General features: G+C 40.6%; 1 protein-coding gene across 1 annotated transcript; it reads left to right on the top strand.

Annotated features, from left to right (window-relative positions):
* The first annotated feature begins 15,300 nt into the window (after positions 1–15,300).
* LOC121794432 (protein LIFEGUARD 2-like) lies at positions 15,301–18,664 on the top strand. The gene is made up of 4 exons (XM_042192589.1): positions 15,301–15,678; positions 15,803–15,916; positions 18,019–18,176; positions 18,272–18,664. The coding sequence occupies exons 1-4, from the start codon at positions 15,435–15,437 to the stop codon at positions 18,476–18,478; spliced, it is 723 nt and encodes a 240-aa protein (XP_042048523.1). The 5' UTR covers positions 15,301–15,434; the 3' UTR covers positions 18,479–18,664.
* The last annotated feature ends 323 nt before the right edge of the window (positions 18,665–18,987 follow it).

The raw sequence follows: 18,987 nt of genomic DNA, 5'->3' as shown, positions 1-18,987 counted from the left end.
TGTCAACATTTTTCATTCCCTACTTTCTTCTTCATTTACTTAATTCACTTAACACAATTTTTCTTAAATTGCATGCCGAAAAGAAACGTCTCCACTACCATATAACGGAGTGAGCAGGAGATTGTTGAGAGAGAGAAGAAAATTAAAGAAAGAAATAGAGTTAAGAAAGAGGCAAGATAAATAAAGAGATAAACAAAAGGACATTTTTGTCCAAAAAATCTAAAAGTATAGTTTTCTTCAAATTCGTGGCTAATTAATTATTTTTAACTTAATGTGTCTGTTCCGAAATTGCCTCATAAAATATACTACTCCATAAAATTAGTTTCACTTATTAATAATCCCTTATTTCAACCTCACATGCAAATATATATACTACTACTACAATACAAGATCAAACTTATAATATGATGAGTTGGACCATATTATTATCATGTTTTTTCTAAAACTTGTAAATAAATATTGATATGAGACAAAAAAGTTGCATGTCATATTTTGTCCATGTCACATTTTGAAAATTTGTCCATGTTTAGTTTTGCATTTGTATATATTGAAGATTGTGATATTTCAAATCGATCTAAAATTCAAACAATCTATTAAAATGATCTATCAGAATGTGTGATCAAAGATATGATACTAAAGATGCTCAGAGTAAGTCCAAAGGGCAACAAATGGATTTTGGGCTCTTAGATTTGGATTTGCTACCTAGCGCCTGCCGTCCTTCGACCTACGATATATTGATATATATCTCAAATTAATTTCACAGTTAACCTAAAATGTGTATTGCATATTTTTCTCTTTCAATTACTATTTTATTTCCATCATCATACACAAAACTACATCACAAACATTATTTTATTAATTGCCGTTTTAGAGCTCGTTTGGTTTGATTGTTTGTGGTTAACATAGAGTTCGTATTAATGTGCTTTCCATGCATATTGGTAACTTTTGTTTCCTATTGATGTTTGTTTATTAACCTTTATTCAATAATTTTTTAGATTCTCAAATAAAGCTAATTTAATAATAATAAATTTCTAATTTATAATTAAAATATATAATGAAAATATTTCTGACAAATTTCAAAACTTTTGAGGTACATATGGATCAAAGTTTCTATTATGGCTCGGCGGCTCGACCAATAATTAATAAACAAAAGAACTAAAAAATAGTATAATGCCATCTGAAACGCTGTCCCTTATCCGTCCCTTAACCGTCTCTTAAATTATTATTCTTGGGCCCCACTGTACTTTTTACTTCATCTCTTAACTAAGGGACAGAACATGCAACCCTCCATCTCTTATCCGTCTCTTAAGCATCTCTTAAATTACTATTCATTCATTTTCATTTTTTTTATTTCCAACAAATTCAATTAATAAAAACACATTTCACTAAATAAAATTACAACATAAAATTCTTTAAAAATAAAAAAAAATAATTAAAAATCCTAAAAAATGAAAAATACATAATTTAATTTCTTCCGCTCACTCTCACTAAATTCAAAATCTTAAAGCTCAAAGAAGCAGAAGAACGGCGATGATGTGTGTCTACCGGTTGCCAAATTTTTCCCAAATGTGCTCAATTAGATCATCTTGGAGTTGGGCGTGGGAGGTAGAGTCACGTGTCCTTGTCCGAATAGACAACCGTTCTTGTATAGACGGATGCACTCCACTGCGAGGCGGACTACTTGCGGTAGAGCTTCCGGGGGCTTTAGGGTCGAACCAATTTCCCGCCTCAGGCCCTTCGTCTTGTACAATCATGTTGTACAAGATTATGCACGTATACATGATGTAGATCATACTCTCCATAAACCACGTACGAGCCGGGGCTTTGATAATGTTGAAGCGCGCTTGGAGAACCCCGAACGCACTCTCCACATCCTTGAGAGCAGCCTCCTGCTTCTGCGCAAAAAGAGCCTGATTTGCGTTCACATGCCTGTTGCACGTCTTCACGAAGGTTGGCCACTTCGGGTAGATGTCGTCGGCAAGATAATACCCCATTTTATACCGCCGGTTGTTAGCGATGAAGTTGATGGCCGGCGCTTTACCATCCAAAACTTCGGCGAATAGGTCGGATTGGTGGAGCACGTTTACGTCGTTGTTCGATCCGGGGACCCCGAAGTACGCATGCCAGATTCATAGCCGGTAGTCGGCAACGACCTCGAGTATAACGGTGGGGTGGGTGCCTTTGTGGCCGCTCGTGTACGACCCCCTCCACGCCACAGGGAAATTCTTCCATTGCCAGTGCATGCAATCGATGCTGCCAAGCATCCCGGGGAATTAATTCGTCGGTGCTTGGCAATCTGTCGTACTTGGCCTCCGGAGAAATTCGTCGGTGAAGGCTGCCCGGACGCCTTTGCAGAATTGGATCAAGCACATTCTCCCAGTGCTTTCTCCAATGTGGAGGTATTCGTCGAACACATACGTCGTTTGTCCAGTCGCAAGCTGAAGGATTGCTGCAGTACATTTCTGCAGCGTCGTGTGGCTGGGACGGCCGATGGCGTTGAACCTTTCTTGGAAGAACTCTTCTCGGGCTGCCAATGTATTTGCGATGTGGAGAAATAGCGGTTTCCGCATGCGGAAACGGCGACAGAAGTAGGTATCTCCCCAAATCGGGTTATCGCAAAAGTAGTCGCGTAATAACCTTGCGGCGACTTCCTCCCGGGTACGATGGATGTAAGTCCGGGAGCGTCTTTGGGGCGGCGCGGTTTCCTCCGCCTCCCGGCGTCGATCTTCTTCAAGTGATTCTTCCATTATTCGACGCATTTGCTAAAATGGATCCATTAGATCGATTAATTTTGGGGTAAGAATAAAAGAGTTGATTTGAGATGAAAATTGGAGTGGAAAGAGAGATGATTTGAGAAGAATAGATGTGTATTTGTGTGTGAAATGAGGATGAAATATGAGTATTTATAGAGTAATTTAAAAAAAAATGGAAAACGGTCGAAAAACGGTAATATTACCGTTTTTGAATTTTAATTTTTTTAAAATTCGATTTTTTTAAAAAAATGATTTATTGCGTCAGCATGACGAAACCCACTCGCGAGCCGGCGAGTGGGCGCCACGCATCGCGCCTGAGCGCGTGGCGAGACAGCTCGCGCGCTGTCTCAGAGTGACGGGTGTCTCGGCGGGCTGGGGACGAGACGGGACGCTGCAACGCGTCCCACACCCGTTTCGTCACGGATGGACGGGATTCGAGCCACCCGCGTAACGCGTTGTGGGTGGCCTAATGATATTTTCAAATTTTTAGTAGTGGACAATGCTAATTTAATAATTACTATACTAATTTAGTAAAGTATAAAAGAAATTAAAAAACAAAATTTGATGAAATATTATTGATTAAAAATGAGACGCAACACATTAAAGGGAGAAACTTACAAAAAGACTATTTTTAATTGACGATTCAAAATTAAAAGAATTAGACTTTTTTAGTGACCTGAAATAGACTGCTGCTGTAATTAATGCTTTATTCGTAATTCTACTTTATTAGAGCATCTCCAATAGCAATAGGCCAGCCATAACCCAGCCACAAACTCTTTCTGCTACATCATCAGTACTAAAAACTCCTCCTGCCACATCATCAGGAAAAGCAACTGGACAAGCAATAGGCTAGCCACAATAAACAAAATTATAAAAAACAAATAATTAACACTCACACAAAATACGGAATTAAATTTACGACACAAATACGGAAAAATTCAATAATAATATTTAATTTTAAAAAAAGTACATTAATTAAAAAATTACATAATTAAAAAAAAGGTAGATTAAAAAAATTACATAATAAAAAAACTAACGTCGTACAGTCCTCCGCGCCCACAACTCTTCAATTAAATTCCTTTAGAGTCGAATATGAGCATCAACTTGGCGCATGTCGGCATGTGCTTGGAGGCGGCCGGCTTCATCGTGAGGTACCCCGCTTCGTACGTTGGGGGCGGCCACGCCGTGGCTTGGACCGACTTCATTATCGTCGTTGGCCCAACTAGTCAGTTATACACCTTCATCTTCGACAATCATGTTGTGCATGATAATACATGCGTACATTATATCAGCAATGCAGTCGACATGCCACAAACGCGTTGGACCCCTAATTGCCGCCCATCGAGACTGGAGCACACCAAATGCGCGTTCCACGTCCTTGCGCGCCGACTCCCGTCGTTCCGCAAATTAGGCCTTCCTCTCATCTGATGCGCATCTGATCGTCTTCACAAAGACGAGCCACCTAGGGTATATCCCATCCGCCAAGTAGTAGCCCATATCATGCCGGTTGCCGTTGGCGACAAAACTGATGGCCGGACCGATGCCCTGGCACTGCTCGTTGAAAAGTGGCGACGAGTTGAGGACGCTGACATCGTTGTTCTACCCGACAACCCCAAAATACGCATGCCAAATCCACAGCCGGTAATCAGCTACGGCCTCGAGGATCATCGTGGGATTCTTTCCCTTATAGCCGGTCGTGTAGAATCCCTTCCAGGCAGCGGGGCAGTTCTTTCACTCCCAATGCATACAATCTATGCTGCCTAACATACCCGGGAACCCATGCTTCTCTCTGTGCATCTGCATCAGCTCCTGGCAGTCTTCGGGGGTAGGGCTTCAAAGGTACTGATCACGGAATATTTCAACCACGCCCTAACAGAAATACTTCATACATTCAAGGGCAGTCGTCTCACCGATGTGGAGGTACTCGCCCCACATGTCTGTCGCGCCTCCGTAGGCCAACTGCCTGATTGCGCAGTGCACTTTTGAATAGGTGTGTGGCCGGGTCTGCCAGCCGCATCGTGCCTGAAGCGGAAACACAGATATCGATGCTCAAAAGCGTCAACAATACGCATAAACAGGCCCCTGCTCATCCTAAACCGCGGCTCCTGTGGGAAGTAGTCTTCATATAGCCACTGATGTGCAGCTACATGATCCCGTTCAATCACTGCTCGGTGGTGGACAACGGGTCAAGGTACCGCCGGCTGCATGGCCCTTTGTATCAGCCGGTTTATCTCACTGGACGTATAGGCCTCCAACTCTTCGTTCATTTGCCGTTCGTACTCCTCAGCATCCCCACCACTACTGCCACCCGCGTTACTCATTTCGCGTTGTTGATCTTGTACAGAAATTAAGATAGAGAGAAAACTCGTTAAAACAAGTGGTGCGAATGAAAATGACGTGCAAATCGCGTATATATAGTGATTCGAAAATTAAATAAATAAAAAAATATGGGCTGGCCGATCGCTCGCCGATCGGGAGCTTGCAATGGCGGCCAGCCGACCGGCGAGCGGATCGACCAGCGCCCGAAAATTGGCGTGCGCTCGCCGAATTGCCGCTCGCCGCCTGCTGTGGTTCGGCGAGCGAACCGGCCAGCGCCGGGAATCGGCTAGCCGGTCCGCTCGCCGCCATTATGGATGCTCTTAGCAGAAAACCGGTGCTGACCGGTTCGCTCACCGCCATTATGGATGCTTTTAGCAGAAAACTATACTCCACATTATAAAGAGATATTAAGGGGTGTCAGATTGTACTTTCCTAGTCAAATTCTGTAAGGATGCATCTTTATTATCCGTCAATGATTTAAACTTATCTTGTCTATCAAGTTGTATATTATCCACGTTGGATTCAACTACTTCATTTAATTTTGATAGCACCCGATATTCTAAAATTAAAAACAAGAAAATGATGACAACATATATCGTTTGAATTATCCAACTATCTTGCTCTCAATGATAGATTATTGCAACTGTTTGATCTTAATATACTCCAGTTAAAACATCCACATTCATGCTCTTACACAAGAGAGCAGATATAGGCTCGGACCCATTTTTATTTATTTTTAATTCTCTGCTCTTTTGCAAGAGTACGACACACATATTCATTCTCTTCTGCAAGAGCATGCTCTTACACTATTCAAGGGTCCCACCATTCTATTATTCAATTTAAATACTTCAATTACTAAAAACATTTTTACAATATTAAAATGCATTCAAAATACCTGAAATACTATTACAAATTACTAGTACATAATTAAAATTATAAAAATTAAAAATTACATAATTAAATTCATAAAATTTTAAAAATCCACTACTCGTGGCTGAATTTAGAGAGAGTGTTTGAGTGAGAGAGGAAAATGAAGGTGAGTTATATGAAAAACTATGAGAGAAGTATGAGTGAGAGATAATTTGATGTAAAAAATGGATGATGAATGTGGGTATTTATAGATGATTTTTTGATAAAAAAAATTTAAAAAATTGAAAAAAAGGTTGAAAAACGGCTATATTTTTTGTTTTTTATTTTTCGGATTATTTTCGATATTTTATGATTTTTTAAAAAAAAATTAAATTTAACGGTTGAAATATGAGTCCAATCGCGCATGGGCGATTGGGCGTCACCGCCCAACCAGAAGCCGCCATGTCGTCTGCTCTTCCGCAAGAGCACGTTCGTGTCGTCGGTAAGAGCGCAGCGGTGAGCACGGCTCTTGCCGTGCCGTCGGCACGACACCTCTTCTTGCGGAATAGCACCACTGCGGATGCTCTTACTTTCTCTGTCTAACGTTCACCTGGATGAAAAATAAATGCATCGGCATTTTAATTATTTCTACAATTCCTTTCATTTTAATATTTCAATGGAATATAAATAAAGCTACATTAGTGAAAATGATAGGAGTTGTCGTATTTAGAGATACTTCAAAACTCTAATCCATCTAAGTAAACCATTAATAAAAAACTCTAAGCTATATTGGCTCCTGGATAATAAACATAAATTTCAAAGTTCGCACCACTATGGACTCGAATTCGTGACCCCTGGTCCGGGCATCAATCACTCTGTCACTAGATCAATACATATTTATCGCATGACAAGTACTCCATAAACTGTTTTTCTTAAAAAAAAAGTTTTAGATTGTGGATTTAGACTTCTTATAAAATACAAGTAAACATCATAACAATATTTTACCTTTCAAAAATTTTATGTAGATGTAGTGGCAGATACAAGATTTTGATACTGGAGTCCAGATTACTACTTTTTTTGTTTACAAGAAAAAGTTTTATCTTTCCGTTTCTTTTTGTTCACCAAGATTATTCTCATACTAAAAATGGATAGTGACCCTTAATTAACTTTTTATCTTCTTATAAATAAAAATTACACAAAATTATTAGCGTGAAAAAAAGTTTAAGATTACAGATTTAGACTTTTTGTAAAATACTCGTAATCATCGGAATAATATTTTACCTTACAAAAACTTTATCTACATGTCACATGAAATAGTAGTTCAACTTCCTTACAATGTTAATGTATAAATAGACGATGAATCATAATTAAGCTGATAAGAAGCTTTTCCTTTACTCTACATGTAAAGGTTCAAATTAATCATTAAGAAATCATTGAGAAATTATTATTATCTCTTTTTTTTTAAAAATAAAAAATAAAAACGAATTTAAGACATGAATATAGATGAACTAATTCAAGTAGTACTAACTATTAATTTATTAACGTGGGGACACACTTAGGATGGATTGTTTCAACTACCTTATTACAACCACCATTGCAGTTGAAAGATATACTTTATTCATTATCATTCTTTCTTACGTAAAAATCATACTTTTATTTGCAATAATACATTTTCCCATGATTTATTTCTTCCTAACAATTTAAAGTATTTAATATGTTGTAGTACTGAAATTGAGTTCAAATTCTCCTTTGTCTATTCATCAAAAAGTTAGTAGTATATTCACATCTAGGAAAGCATCTTGAAATCCCAAGTACTTCGCTTTCAACTTTGTCTCATATTATTGTTGTTGTTATTAGTATTTGGTTAAATGTTTTACTTGATACTAACTTGTGCTGAGGGTGCTTCTTAGAGTGTCTACGTTGTTTGTGTTATAGCAGTTTCCTTTTTATGTAGTGAGCTACTTTTTTATATGTTGATTCTTTTACTTATTCTTATATATATTAGACAATTTTTTTCTTTTTTTATAAAAATTCTAGAACGTTATGGTGGATAAAAAAAAGTACTAATTTTTTTGTAAAATGATGTGAATATACATGTAACCGACCACAAGGTTGTATGATTAAATTAAATCCACATAATTGTACATTTATTGCTATAGATGAAATAGATGCACGTAACTATCACACATTTTATTGATAAGACAATTTTGCCAAAATAAAATTCAAACAGAGACGATGGCGTTATCTGGTGAGAGGAAATAATCCCATCGTATCGAATGGCTGACAATAGGTAATGAAACATTTGAATAATTAATTGTGAATTTCTCTAAAAAGTAGGACTACTACGTACTAATAAAATGAAAACATGGTTCGTAGCAAACCACGGAAAGAAATCATGGATGCCCCACAACCTGTGGGTGCCATGAAATTAATTGAAGAACACGTATTAATTGGAATTCCCAATGGAATTAATTGAAGAACACGTAAACACGTTTTAATTGGAATAAATGTCGGAAATTAAACTTTGATGAAAAAAAATATACGATGGCAACTGTTGTTTCCAAAAATACTACTACTAGAAAGTTAAAAAGTGATTCGAGTATTGACTTATTAAAGGATTGAGACTTGAGAGGGATGGAGAAGAGGACTGCAATTGAGATGGGAATTGAATCACTATTTATATTAATTAATCAAATTGTCGCATGTCTTTCTTATAAGAGTGACATATTTTATTGGTTTAATAATGTATGAACTACTATTACATATTCCCTTATTTGAAATAGGCCACTCATCCCACTCACATCTTTAAAAGATCTCATAAGAAGAAAGATTATCTACTTTTATATAGATGAGATTATGATAATCACCAAGTTAATGTGAGACTAGATTTAAGATATTTAACAAGCCCCAGCACGTGTAGGCCCATCACGTGAGTAGGAACATAAGAGATAAATAGATAAAATCTTAAGAGATAAATAGATAAAATCTTAAGAGATAAATAGATAAAATCTATCATCGACTGGGCAGCTCTTTTACCATATTAGAAATGTTCCACTCACCACGTGGGTAGGAATGGTGGAGTAAGAGATCCGCTCCGATTTAAAAGGCTTCATAAGGGTTGGGGCTAGTCCGAAACCCGAACGTTTAGGGCTAGTGTTGAAAATTTCTAACTCGATAAAATTACAATTCAACTAGCCCCTACCGAATTAGTAATTGAAAACCTGAGTAGGATTAGCTTGAAACTCGATGAGCTGACCTGATTGCCATCCCTACTTGCAGATACACATAATACCAGCAAGAAGAAGATAGATGAAGAAAATGATCGAAGAAAGAGGCGATCAACTACATAGAGATAATAAAGATTGAGAGAAAACCCTAGATTTAGAAAGAGAATGAAAAAGTTAAAGAATGATCTAAAATTTTGAATAGAGAGGCTGATTCGTAAGTGTATCAAAAGGCGAAATGACGCAGATTTTAAGTCAAATCGGAGATAGGGCGGCCCATTCATGTAAATGGGCTATAAGGTTTATGGGCTTTTGTTCTGGAATTTACCTAAAACTCAGAATGCTAGATGAGTTTATCTCTCAATGCCGGCTGGCTACAATAGTGACTCATAATATATCAAAACCCAAATCTGCACACTAAAATAGGGTAATTAAGAAATCAAATTTGCTACTAAAAACAACAGTTCGCCATCCAAAATAACACCAACATTTATTCAAATTTCTCTATGGTTGGTCTAGTTTTACGATCATCTACACAATATCACCGTTTATTTTTTTCTCAAATTAACACAACATCTTCGCCATTTCATGTCTTCACTAAATCAACGTTTATTAACATCAAATGTAATTAAAGTTTAATAAAATATATTCATTTCAATTTATTCTACTTAATTACGTTGTACAGAGGTGGAAAATAGCTGCATTTTATTGAGAATATTGCAAGTTTATGCGCAAAATGAAACTCACCCATAAATTTTTGTATTGCGATGCCATCTGATCCTTCATTGAACATGACAAAGACTCGTTATATTAGAAATGAGACACTCATCCCATAAAAGGCCTTATAAGGGAGAGGGTTATCCACACTTATATAGGTGATCTAGGATAGTTACCCAGTCAATGTGGGACAAGAATTATTAATTTTAACACGCCCCCTCACGTGTGGGCCGGAATGACACATCGGACTTCCATCATGTGGGTAGGCAAAAGAAGAGATAAAGAGATATAATCCATCATCGACTTGGGCCCGCTCTGATACCATATTAGAAATGAGTCACTCACCCCTTAAAAGGGCTTATAATGGGGAGGGTTATCCACACTTATATAAGTGAGCTAGGATCGTTACCACGTCGATGTGAGACAAGAATTATGAATTTTAACATGTTAGATAATAATCCTAAAATTTCCTTTGTAATCCGAGTCATAATTTCCAAGTAATTAAAACTAACATGTAGTATGATATATCAACCATTGCATAAAACAAAATCAATATTCAATAGTCATGTGTTGACTGAATTAAAACTAAGATGTATTGTGTTTTAAACCAACTTTTATTACACCTTATGGGCCCAGGACCCATCACAACAGCATTGGGCCAAATTGGGTCAGTTGTTTCTCTAAATTAAAACCACTCACCCTTTGTAAAAAGGGGTTCTTGTAATCTTTTAAATTCCCATTTAAATGTTGAAATCACCCAACAACTAACAAAAAAGATTACTAAACAAAATTATAAATTTGTATCAAAAGGTTAATTTGGTTAATTTTACTAATTATATATAAAAAGGAACTAAATAATTTTTTATAACAAAATGAATACTCCCTCCGTCCATAAAAAATAATCTCATTTGTTTAGGGTTTAGACAAAATGAATACTCCCTCCGTCTATAAAAAATAATCTCATTTTGACGGCACGAGCTTTAATGAGAAATTGGTAAAGTAAGAGAGATGGGAGAAAAAATAGGTAAGTAAGAGATACGAAAAAAGTAAGTATGAGAGAGAGGAGAAAAAGTGAGTAAAGTATGAGATAGAAATTTTCAATTTTTAGAAATGAGACTATATTTTATGGATATCCCAAAATGCAAAATGAGACTATTTTTTATTTACACAAATATTACATTTTTACACATTGTTTAAAACTAATCATCTTTTGCAAGTGAATTATGTAATTAATCTCAATCAAATAAAATTAATATTTTAATTCACTTTGCACAACAAAATAATTAGAATCTCCATAAAAATATCATGAAAAATTAGAGTACCGTGACTCAAACTATCTATAGTGTGTTTCTTATTGAGAAAGAAAAGGAAACGTTTTACTTTCAAAATTCTAAGAGCATCCGCAATGGGGCGAACGATACACCGCCCGATGCCTCGGGCGCGCCATCGACGGCCTACTGTGGGTGCGCGGACGATACCCGATGCATCGTCCGCACCCTATAGATCATCTGCGGATGATAGAGCATCGTCCGCCTACTGTGGGCGACGCGGACGATGGCGCGGACGATGCAACGCGTTTTTATTTTTTTTAATTCTGAATAATTTATTTATATAAATACCCCCTACCCCACCTTCATTTGTAACCTTTCCATTCACTTTTTCACACTCAAATTACACTATAAAATAGATTCCGGTGAATACTCAACTCCAAATAGTCCGATGTTTGGGGGTTGGTGCACGTTGGCCAGGTACAGACCCTGACGAATATCGGCCGTTCGACTCCAACACGCAGTACGATCCCGAATTCAGTACGAATTCGTACGGTCTGTCTGACATGGAGTCGTCTCCACCCCTTCCCGCCGAGCCGCCTCCGCCAGAAAGAAGCGGAACCAGCACCGGGCGTACCAGGTACCACCTCCGGAAACGGATGAAGAGTACGCCCCCGGGAGGACGAACTACCAACCGGATGAAACCCTCGTCTTGGCGAGGTGTTGGGTGGATATTTCAGAGGACCCAGTATTCGCGAACAACCAAAAGCAGGTTGCATACTGGGAGCGCATCGCCGAGCGCTACAATGAGGCGAAGCCGCCGAGCGCGTACAAGCGCAATAGGGAGCAGCTTCGCAAGCACTGGGATCAGGTGAATACTATAAATACCCCCTACCCTACCTTCATTTGTAACCTTTCCATTCACTTTTCCACACTCAAATTACACTATAAAATAGATTCCGGTGAATACTCAACTCCAAATAGTCCGATGTTTGGGGGTTGGTGCACGTTGGCCAGGTACAGACCCTGACGAATATCGGCCGTTCGACTCCAACACGCAGTACGATCCCGAATTCAGTACGAATTCGTACGGTCTGTCTGACATGGAGTCGTCTCCACCCCTTCCCGCCGAGCCGCCTCCGCCAGAAAGAAGCGGAACCAGCACCGGGCGTACCAGGTACCACCTCCGGAAACGGATGAAGAGTACGCCCCCGGGAGGACGAACTACCAACCGGATGAAACCCTCGTCTTGGCGAGGTGTTGGGTGGATATTTCAGAGGACCCAGTATTCGCGAACAACCAAAAGCAGGTTGCATACTGGGAGCGCATCGCCGAGCGCTACAATGAGGCGAAGCCGCCGAGCGCGTACAAGCGCAATAGGGAGCAGCTCCGCAAGCACTGGGATCAGGTGAAGAAGCAAGTCAACCTATTCTCGGCGAAGTACGAGAAGTGCTCGAGGGAGCAAGGAAGCGGCGAGAGCTTGAGCGATGTGCGCGATAGAGCGTTGTTGTCGTACCAGTCAATGTACGGCGACTTCAAGCATTTCAACATCTGGGCGCTCTTGAAGGACAAGCAGAAGTTCCAGGGCGGGATTCTGTCATCGGCTGCTCCAAAGAGGACGAGGACCACCGAAGTCGGTGCTTACACAAGCAATGAAAGCGGCGCATATCCAGTGGACCTCAACCGAACGATGTACGAGGAGGAGGAGAGTTCCGGCACACCGGTGTCTTCCCGACGTCCCATTGGCGTCAAGGCTGCGAAGAACAAGGGGAAGGCGAAGGCGACATCCTCCTCGCAAGCGGCGGCCGCCCCCCCATCGCCGATCCCGACCCCGACCCCGACGGCACTTGCCTACACGGAGTTGGCAGCGGCCGCCAACCGGAGGACGTTGTTGGACACGCACAACGCCCTGATGCAATGTCAGGACCCGGCCAAAGCCGAATACCTCCAGGGGATGATCGATGAGCTGCGCCGCAAGTTGGGACTTTTGTAGAGTAGTCAACTTTTTTTTCATTTCTAACGCGTGTAAAACTTTTTTTAATCATTGTAGGATTTGCTGTTTTTAATTAATCGTGGTATTTTTTAAATTATTTTGCATTGACATATTTAAAAATATTTAAATTAATTAACAAAACAATAGTGAAACCTATACGGCGGCCTTTAAGGCGGCTTATAGGGCGCTTCACTGCAGGTGGAAGGGTAGAAGGATAAAATGCTGACGTGACGGTGCATAGGGCGGGCTTTAGGGCGTCCTTTAGGACTCCGCACTACTAATGCTCTAAGAGCATCTCTAATGGCGGCGAGCGGGCCGGCTCGCCGGTCCGTTCGCTGAACCATTGGAACCGGCGAGCGCCATTTCGGCGAAAAAATCGGCTAGCTCTGGCCGATTCGCGAGCGCTCGCCGATGCGCTCGCCGCCATTGCAGGCACAGGACTGGCGAGCGAATTTATTTTTTTTTTTTAAATTTTCGAAACACTATATATACGCGATTTGCACGTCATTTTCATTCACACCACTTGTTTTAACGAGTACTCTCTCTATCTTAAATTCTGTACAAGATCAATAACGCGAAATGGAGAACAACAACGAAAGTCTCCAGTGACGAGCGGGTCTCAACCCCCCCGGTACCCTTGGGAGGTGGATGAGGTCCGATGCCCGGGTACTACAACATGTACCCGTGGCAGCAGATGATGCCTAGGATGGCACTCGGGGGGAGTATGCCGGGGGGTCCCGGGATGCAGATGATGCCGGGAGGGGTATCGGCGACGCAGGGGACGCCGCGGGGGATACCGGCGACGCAGTGGACGCCGGGGGAGGAAAACGTCTATCGCCCCATTTTTTATTTTTCGACTGAATCTTCGCACACAACGACCCCAACGGAGCCACAGTTCACGCAATATGAGACTTTCTCCTTAGAGGAGTTGGGGATTGATCTTCTCGGTGTTCCGGAAACTCCCGTTCAAACGGGGGTAGGGCGGGGTCGGGGCCCCGCAAAGAAGAAGGGCAAGGGGAAGGACAAGAGGGTCGACCAGTCGTCGCAGCCGGTCGAGAACGACCCCTCGCTGCGGAGGAAGTGGACGGACGCGGAGAACGTCGCGCTTTGGCGTGGGTGAGTGTCTGTGATGATCCTCTGACTTCGAACAATGAGAGGATCGTCAACATGTGGGCCAAAATTACTGCAGCCAACATGAGATTTTGCCCGGAGGGGAGGCCGCGCACCGGGGAGGAGTGCCGGAAGGGGTGGGACCGAATTAGGGCTGGGGTCTCCCAATTTTCGGGCTTGTACGCCAACGCCTTCCGCAATGGCCAAACGGAGGATGACTGCAGTAGGATAGCTGAGAAGGCCTTCCCCCAGCCCGGGTTGTATAAGGAGTTCACCTACTGGAACTGCTACGAGGTGCTGAACGATTCCGAGAAGTTCCGGGCAGGTGTCGACGCTGGCTGGCTGAAGAAGCAACGACTGAACTATACCGGTGATTACAGCGGCAGCAGCGGCGGTTCCCACGACCTCCCCGAGGATGCACAGGAGTTCCCGTCCCCTCCCGCGTTTGCTCGCCGCACTCGCCCGGCTGGTCAAAGGCGGGCGCAACGAGAGGCGAGGGGGGGCGCCGGCGGGTCCCAGGAGGTACAGTCGGCATCCCCCCTTGGCCAGTCGACAGAGGATCTCAAATTCTTCGCGTGTCAACAAACGCGCGCTCAGATGGCCAAGACGTTAGCGGACGGCGACGGACCCCGAGAAGAAGAGTTTTCTTCACGCAATGCTCGTGAGCATGCGTGACGATTTGAGATCCGGGGGGCACCGAGGGGTTCCGGCGGATACGGAGGCGGCGGCTACGGTGACGGTGGCGAGGGGGGCGACGGAGACGAGGAGTGAGGCGGAGGTCGTGTTTTTTTTAAATAATGTAATTTTTTTTAAATTAATGTATTTTTTTATTGTACTTTTTTTAATTTAAATAATATTATTGAATTTTCTCGTATCTGTGTCGTACTTTTAATTCCGTATTTTGTGTGATTGTCAATTATTTGTTTTATATAATTAGGGGTGATGTGGCTAAGTTATTACTGGGCTATTTACTTGTCCTGATGATCTGCAGGAGGATTTTTAGTTTGTCTTGAGTTATTGCTGGGCTATTAATAAGTTCCAAAAAAGCAGCACGTGCGAGCGGCAAATCGTCGTCTCCAGAGGCATCACGAAATTTCCTTTCTCCCGAATTTATACACTTTCGAAAACCTAAAATTCAATCCCGGTCATTTCAGTGATAAATTTCTTGAATCAACAAGAATTTCTCTAATTCGTTGCGAAGATGTGGGGCTACGATAAGAATGACGTGGAATCAGGCCGCCAGCCTCTCTACCCGATGATGCTGGAGAGCCCGGAGCTCCGCTGGTCGTTCATTCGCAAAATCTATTCGATTGTCAGTATTCAGCTGCTTCTCACCATCGCCGTCGCCGCCGTTGTCGTCACTGTCCACCCGATTTCGAATTTCTTTACCACCACTACGACCGGGCTGGTTCTCTACATTTTGCTTGTGATCACACCTTTCATTGGTAGGATTTCGTCTTCTCTATTTAACAATTTAAGTATGTTCAGTGGAATTGGTAATCCCTTGTGGTTTCACTGATGGGGTTTTGACTTTGTTTGGTACCTTTTTTTGGGGTTTTTTTCCCCTAGTATTGTGCCCGCTATATTCGTATTACCGGAGCCATCCGTTGAACTATATACTGCTCGCCCTGTTCACGGTGTCACTCGCATTCGCAGTCGGACTCTCTTGTTCTTACACCAATGGTGAGCAATTTGTTTTATTGCTTTAATTGTGGTTTTGCATTATGATTCAGTTTTTGGGGTGTGTTTGTGCGTTATTGTAATTCAGCTTTTTGAGGTGTTTTTGTGCATTATTGGTCCGTGCTTATGTGATTTAGGTTGGGATTGATATCAGATACAGGCTTGGGTGACTGTTTTAAGTCTAACCATATAAACCTATTATGCTTTTGGTGTTTGATTAGATGAAACCTTTAAAATCCTAGGATTTCTTATAGTTGTCTGTAAATAAGAGCTGCTAAATTGCTGGATTAGACAAATCATGCTTTTATTGACATTGATGTTACTTTTGAGTTGATCGTTATGGTATGATCATGTGGGAAAACGGTAGGGCGAATTCCACGAATGGACCTCCTGGGAGGTAGTATCCGCCATTTGTACCCGCCAAAAAAAAGTTTCCAGAGAGGGGAAAGACGCGAGAAGCTCTCGCGTGTATTCATAGTAAACACGCGTTTGGCTCATGCGCGTTTCAACTAAACACGCGAGTTGCTCATGCGTGTTTGAATTTATACACGCGAGAGGGTCAAGCGTGAATTAATGTATACACGCGTTTTGCTCTAGCGTGTATCAATATATTATAAGTAGTATATAGGAAAAAGTGCTTGCTATCCAAGTAATGATTCTATTCTTACTTTATGCCATTTTCCACACCAGATGGGGCCTTGCTCAAGTACGAACAATATTGAAAATGAGTGGTTTCAGCAAGAAAGGAAGGAAATCCCCTCATGAACAAGGAAAATGTGATTGGTTTTGTATGATGATAATTTAAAAGAAAGGAAAAGCAAAATTGAATGACTACTGCAATCAAATGAAGACAACTCCAACAACAACTCATTGTCAATCGACGCAAACTATTTAATTCAAACATCAATGGTGCCACTTATTTCTTCCTATTTCCCACTTTAGATCAGCACCAGTGGCAGACACAGTAAGGAGCAGTGAGGAGCTTAAGCCCTTCCCAAATGTTTTATTTTGATGTTTTTCTTCTTCTAAATTTTTAAAAATTTCCAAAATTTAGCTATAGCCCTCCTAAGATTTTACCGTAGGAGAGTATATTGTCGAGTTTTAATGAGTGAAAGGGGCTGAAAAATCTGTAAATCGGAGAGTTGCAGAAAAAAAATGGTTGCTGCAAATCGCAACTTGAAGAAGACGACTAGTTGTAGACTTGTATAGTATAATTAAGTATTACTCCCTCCGTGAATCAACCCATTTTCTATTAAAAGCTGCAGGCCCTCTTAAATGCTCTCTACTTAATATCTTCAAAATACTACTACTAATGGTGGTGGTGCCTACACATGGCATAGCCTCCTAGATTTGTTGAACGATAAATAGTACCATACTGCATTATTGATTGAGAAATCCAATAAAAAGTATTCTGCAATTTTATACACGCTTGAGCAAAAAGTAAAAGTAAAAATAAAATGAAAATGGAAAATGGTAAAAATTGTGTATACACGCTTGAGCAAAACGCGTGTATACATTAATACACGCTTGAGCCTCTCGCGTGTATAAATTCAAACACGCATGAGCAACTCGCGTGTTTAGTTGAAACACGCATGAGCCAAACGCGTGTTTACTATGAATACACGCGAGAGCTTCTCGCGTCTTTCCCCTCTCTGGAAACTTTTTTTTGGCGGGTACAAATGGCGGATACTACCTCCCAAGAGGTCCATTCGTGGAATTCGGCCGAAAACGGTACTAATTTGTTATATAAGAGGATATGTCATTGGTTTTTCTCATTTCATAGTAGAGTAATAAGATAGAACCTGATTTCAAAATGCTGATTCTTTGATGATTTCGTCAAATGATAGTGTGAAAGGATAATATCTCTCTAGCTGTGAATTTTGATAGGGATCTTACAGGAAGTAGGAATTAGAACATGGAAATGATGGAATATACGGTACCCAGTAAAGGAAATTTTAACATAATGCTTTGTTTTACAAACAATGTAATGCTTGATTGTAATAAATTTGTGTTCTTGGAACATATTAGCTGATGTAGTTCTTTCACGTATTCTCTTTAAATATAAACTTGTTCGTTGAAAACTTGGCGCGTTCCAATGCTTGCAGGGAAAGTTATCCTGGAAGCTTTTGTCTTGACTGCAGTCGTGGTCGTCAGTCTAACTCTCTACACATTCTGGGCGGCCAGAAGAGGTTACGATTTTAATTTCCTTGGACCCTTCCTGTTCGGAGCTATCATCATACTTATGCTGTTTGGAATAATTCAGGTTTGTGGATGTCATTATGTTCCTTATCTTGTTTACAAAATAATTAACATATGGATAAACAATGGGATGTAATTTTGGCCACTTTTATGCTGCAGATATTTTTCCCAATGGGCAAAATAAGCACAATGATCTACGGTGGGCTTGGAGCTATAATATTCTGTGGATACATAGTCTATGACACCGACAATCTAATCAAGCGATATGGGTATGATGAGTATATCTGGGCTTCTATTGCGCTTTACCTAGACGTCATCAATCTCTTCCTATCTCTACTCTCAGTGTTCAGAGCTGCAGATTCGTAGAAGGTGGTACATGTTATTTTTCATTTATTTCTTGTTTACACGTCTATCATTTACGTTGGTGTAGTATGGTACAGTATTGAAACCCGGTTGAATCAATTTATCATAAAAGCTGAAGCTGCTGGCATGCTGATTTAGTGCCGCTTTTGTAGTTCGAATCTGTGATGCCATGCAAGTTTTGTGCTGATATCTTCACAGTTTTCTCTCTTTAACCTACTGCTGAAAAAATGCAATTTACCCTTCAATGTCTTTCAGCAATTTCATATGATTATCTGGTAAAAAAAATTGTTCAAATTTATATGTTCTATTTTGCAGACCTGACTAGGTTTTGGTTAAGTGAATTTGCACTTGTCAAGTTTTTTTTTTTTTTTTTAATTCAGAAATACGAAAGATTGGTGTAGTGTTTGACCTTCTTGAATGAAGTAAAGTCGCATTAGCATCAAATCTTGTCATTAATATTGGATGGGAAATGAAAATAGTAATAAAGAGATCTGGAGATTTGTGATTACTTT

Source organism: Salvia splendens, chromosome 3 (genome assembly GCF_004379255.2).
Source record: "Salvia splendens isolate huo1 chromosome 3, SspV2, whole genome shotgun sequence".
Lineage (NCBI taxonomy): Eukaryota > Viridiplantae > Streptophyta > Magnoliopsida > Lamiales > Lamiaceae > Salvia > Salvia splendens.
Note: the sequence above shows the minus strand (reverse complement) of the source record. Positions and strands in the feature narration are given on the sequence as shown.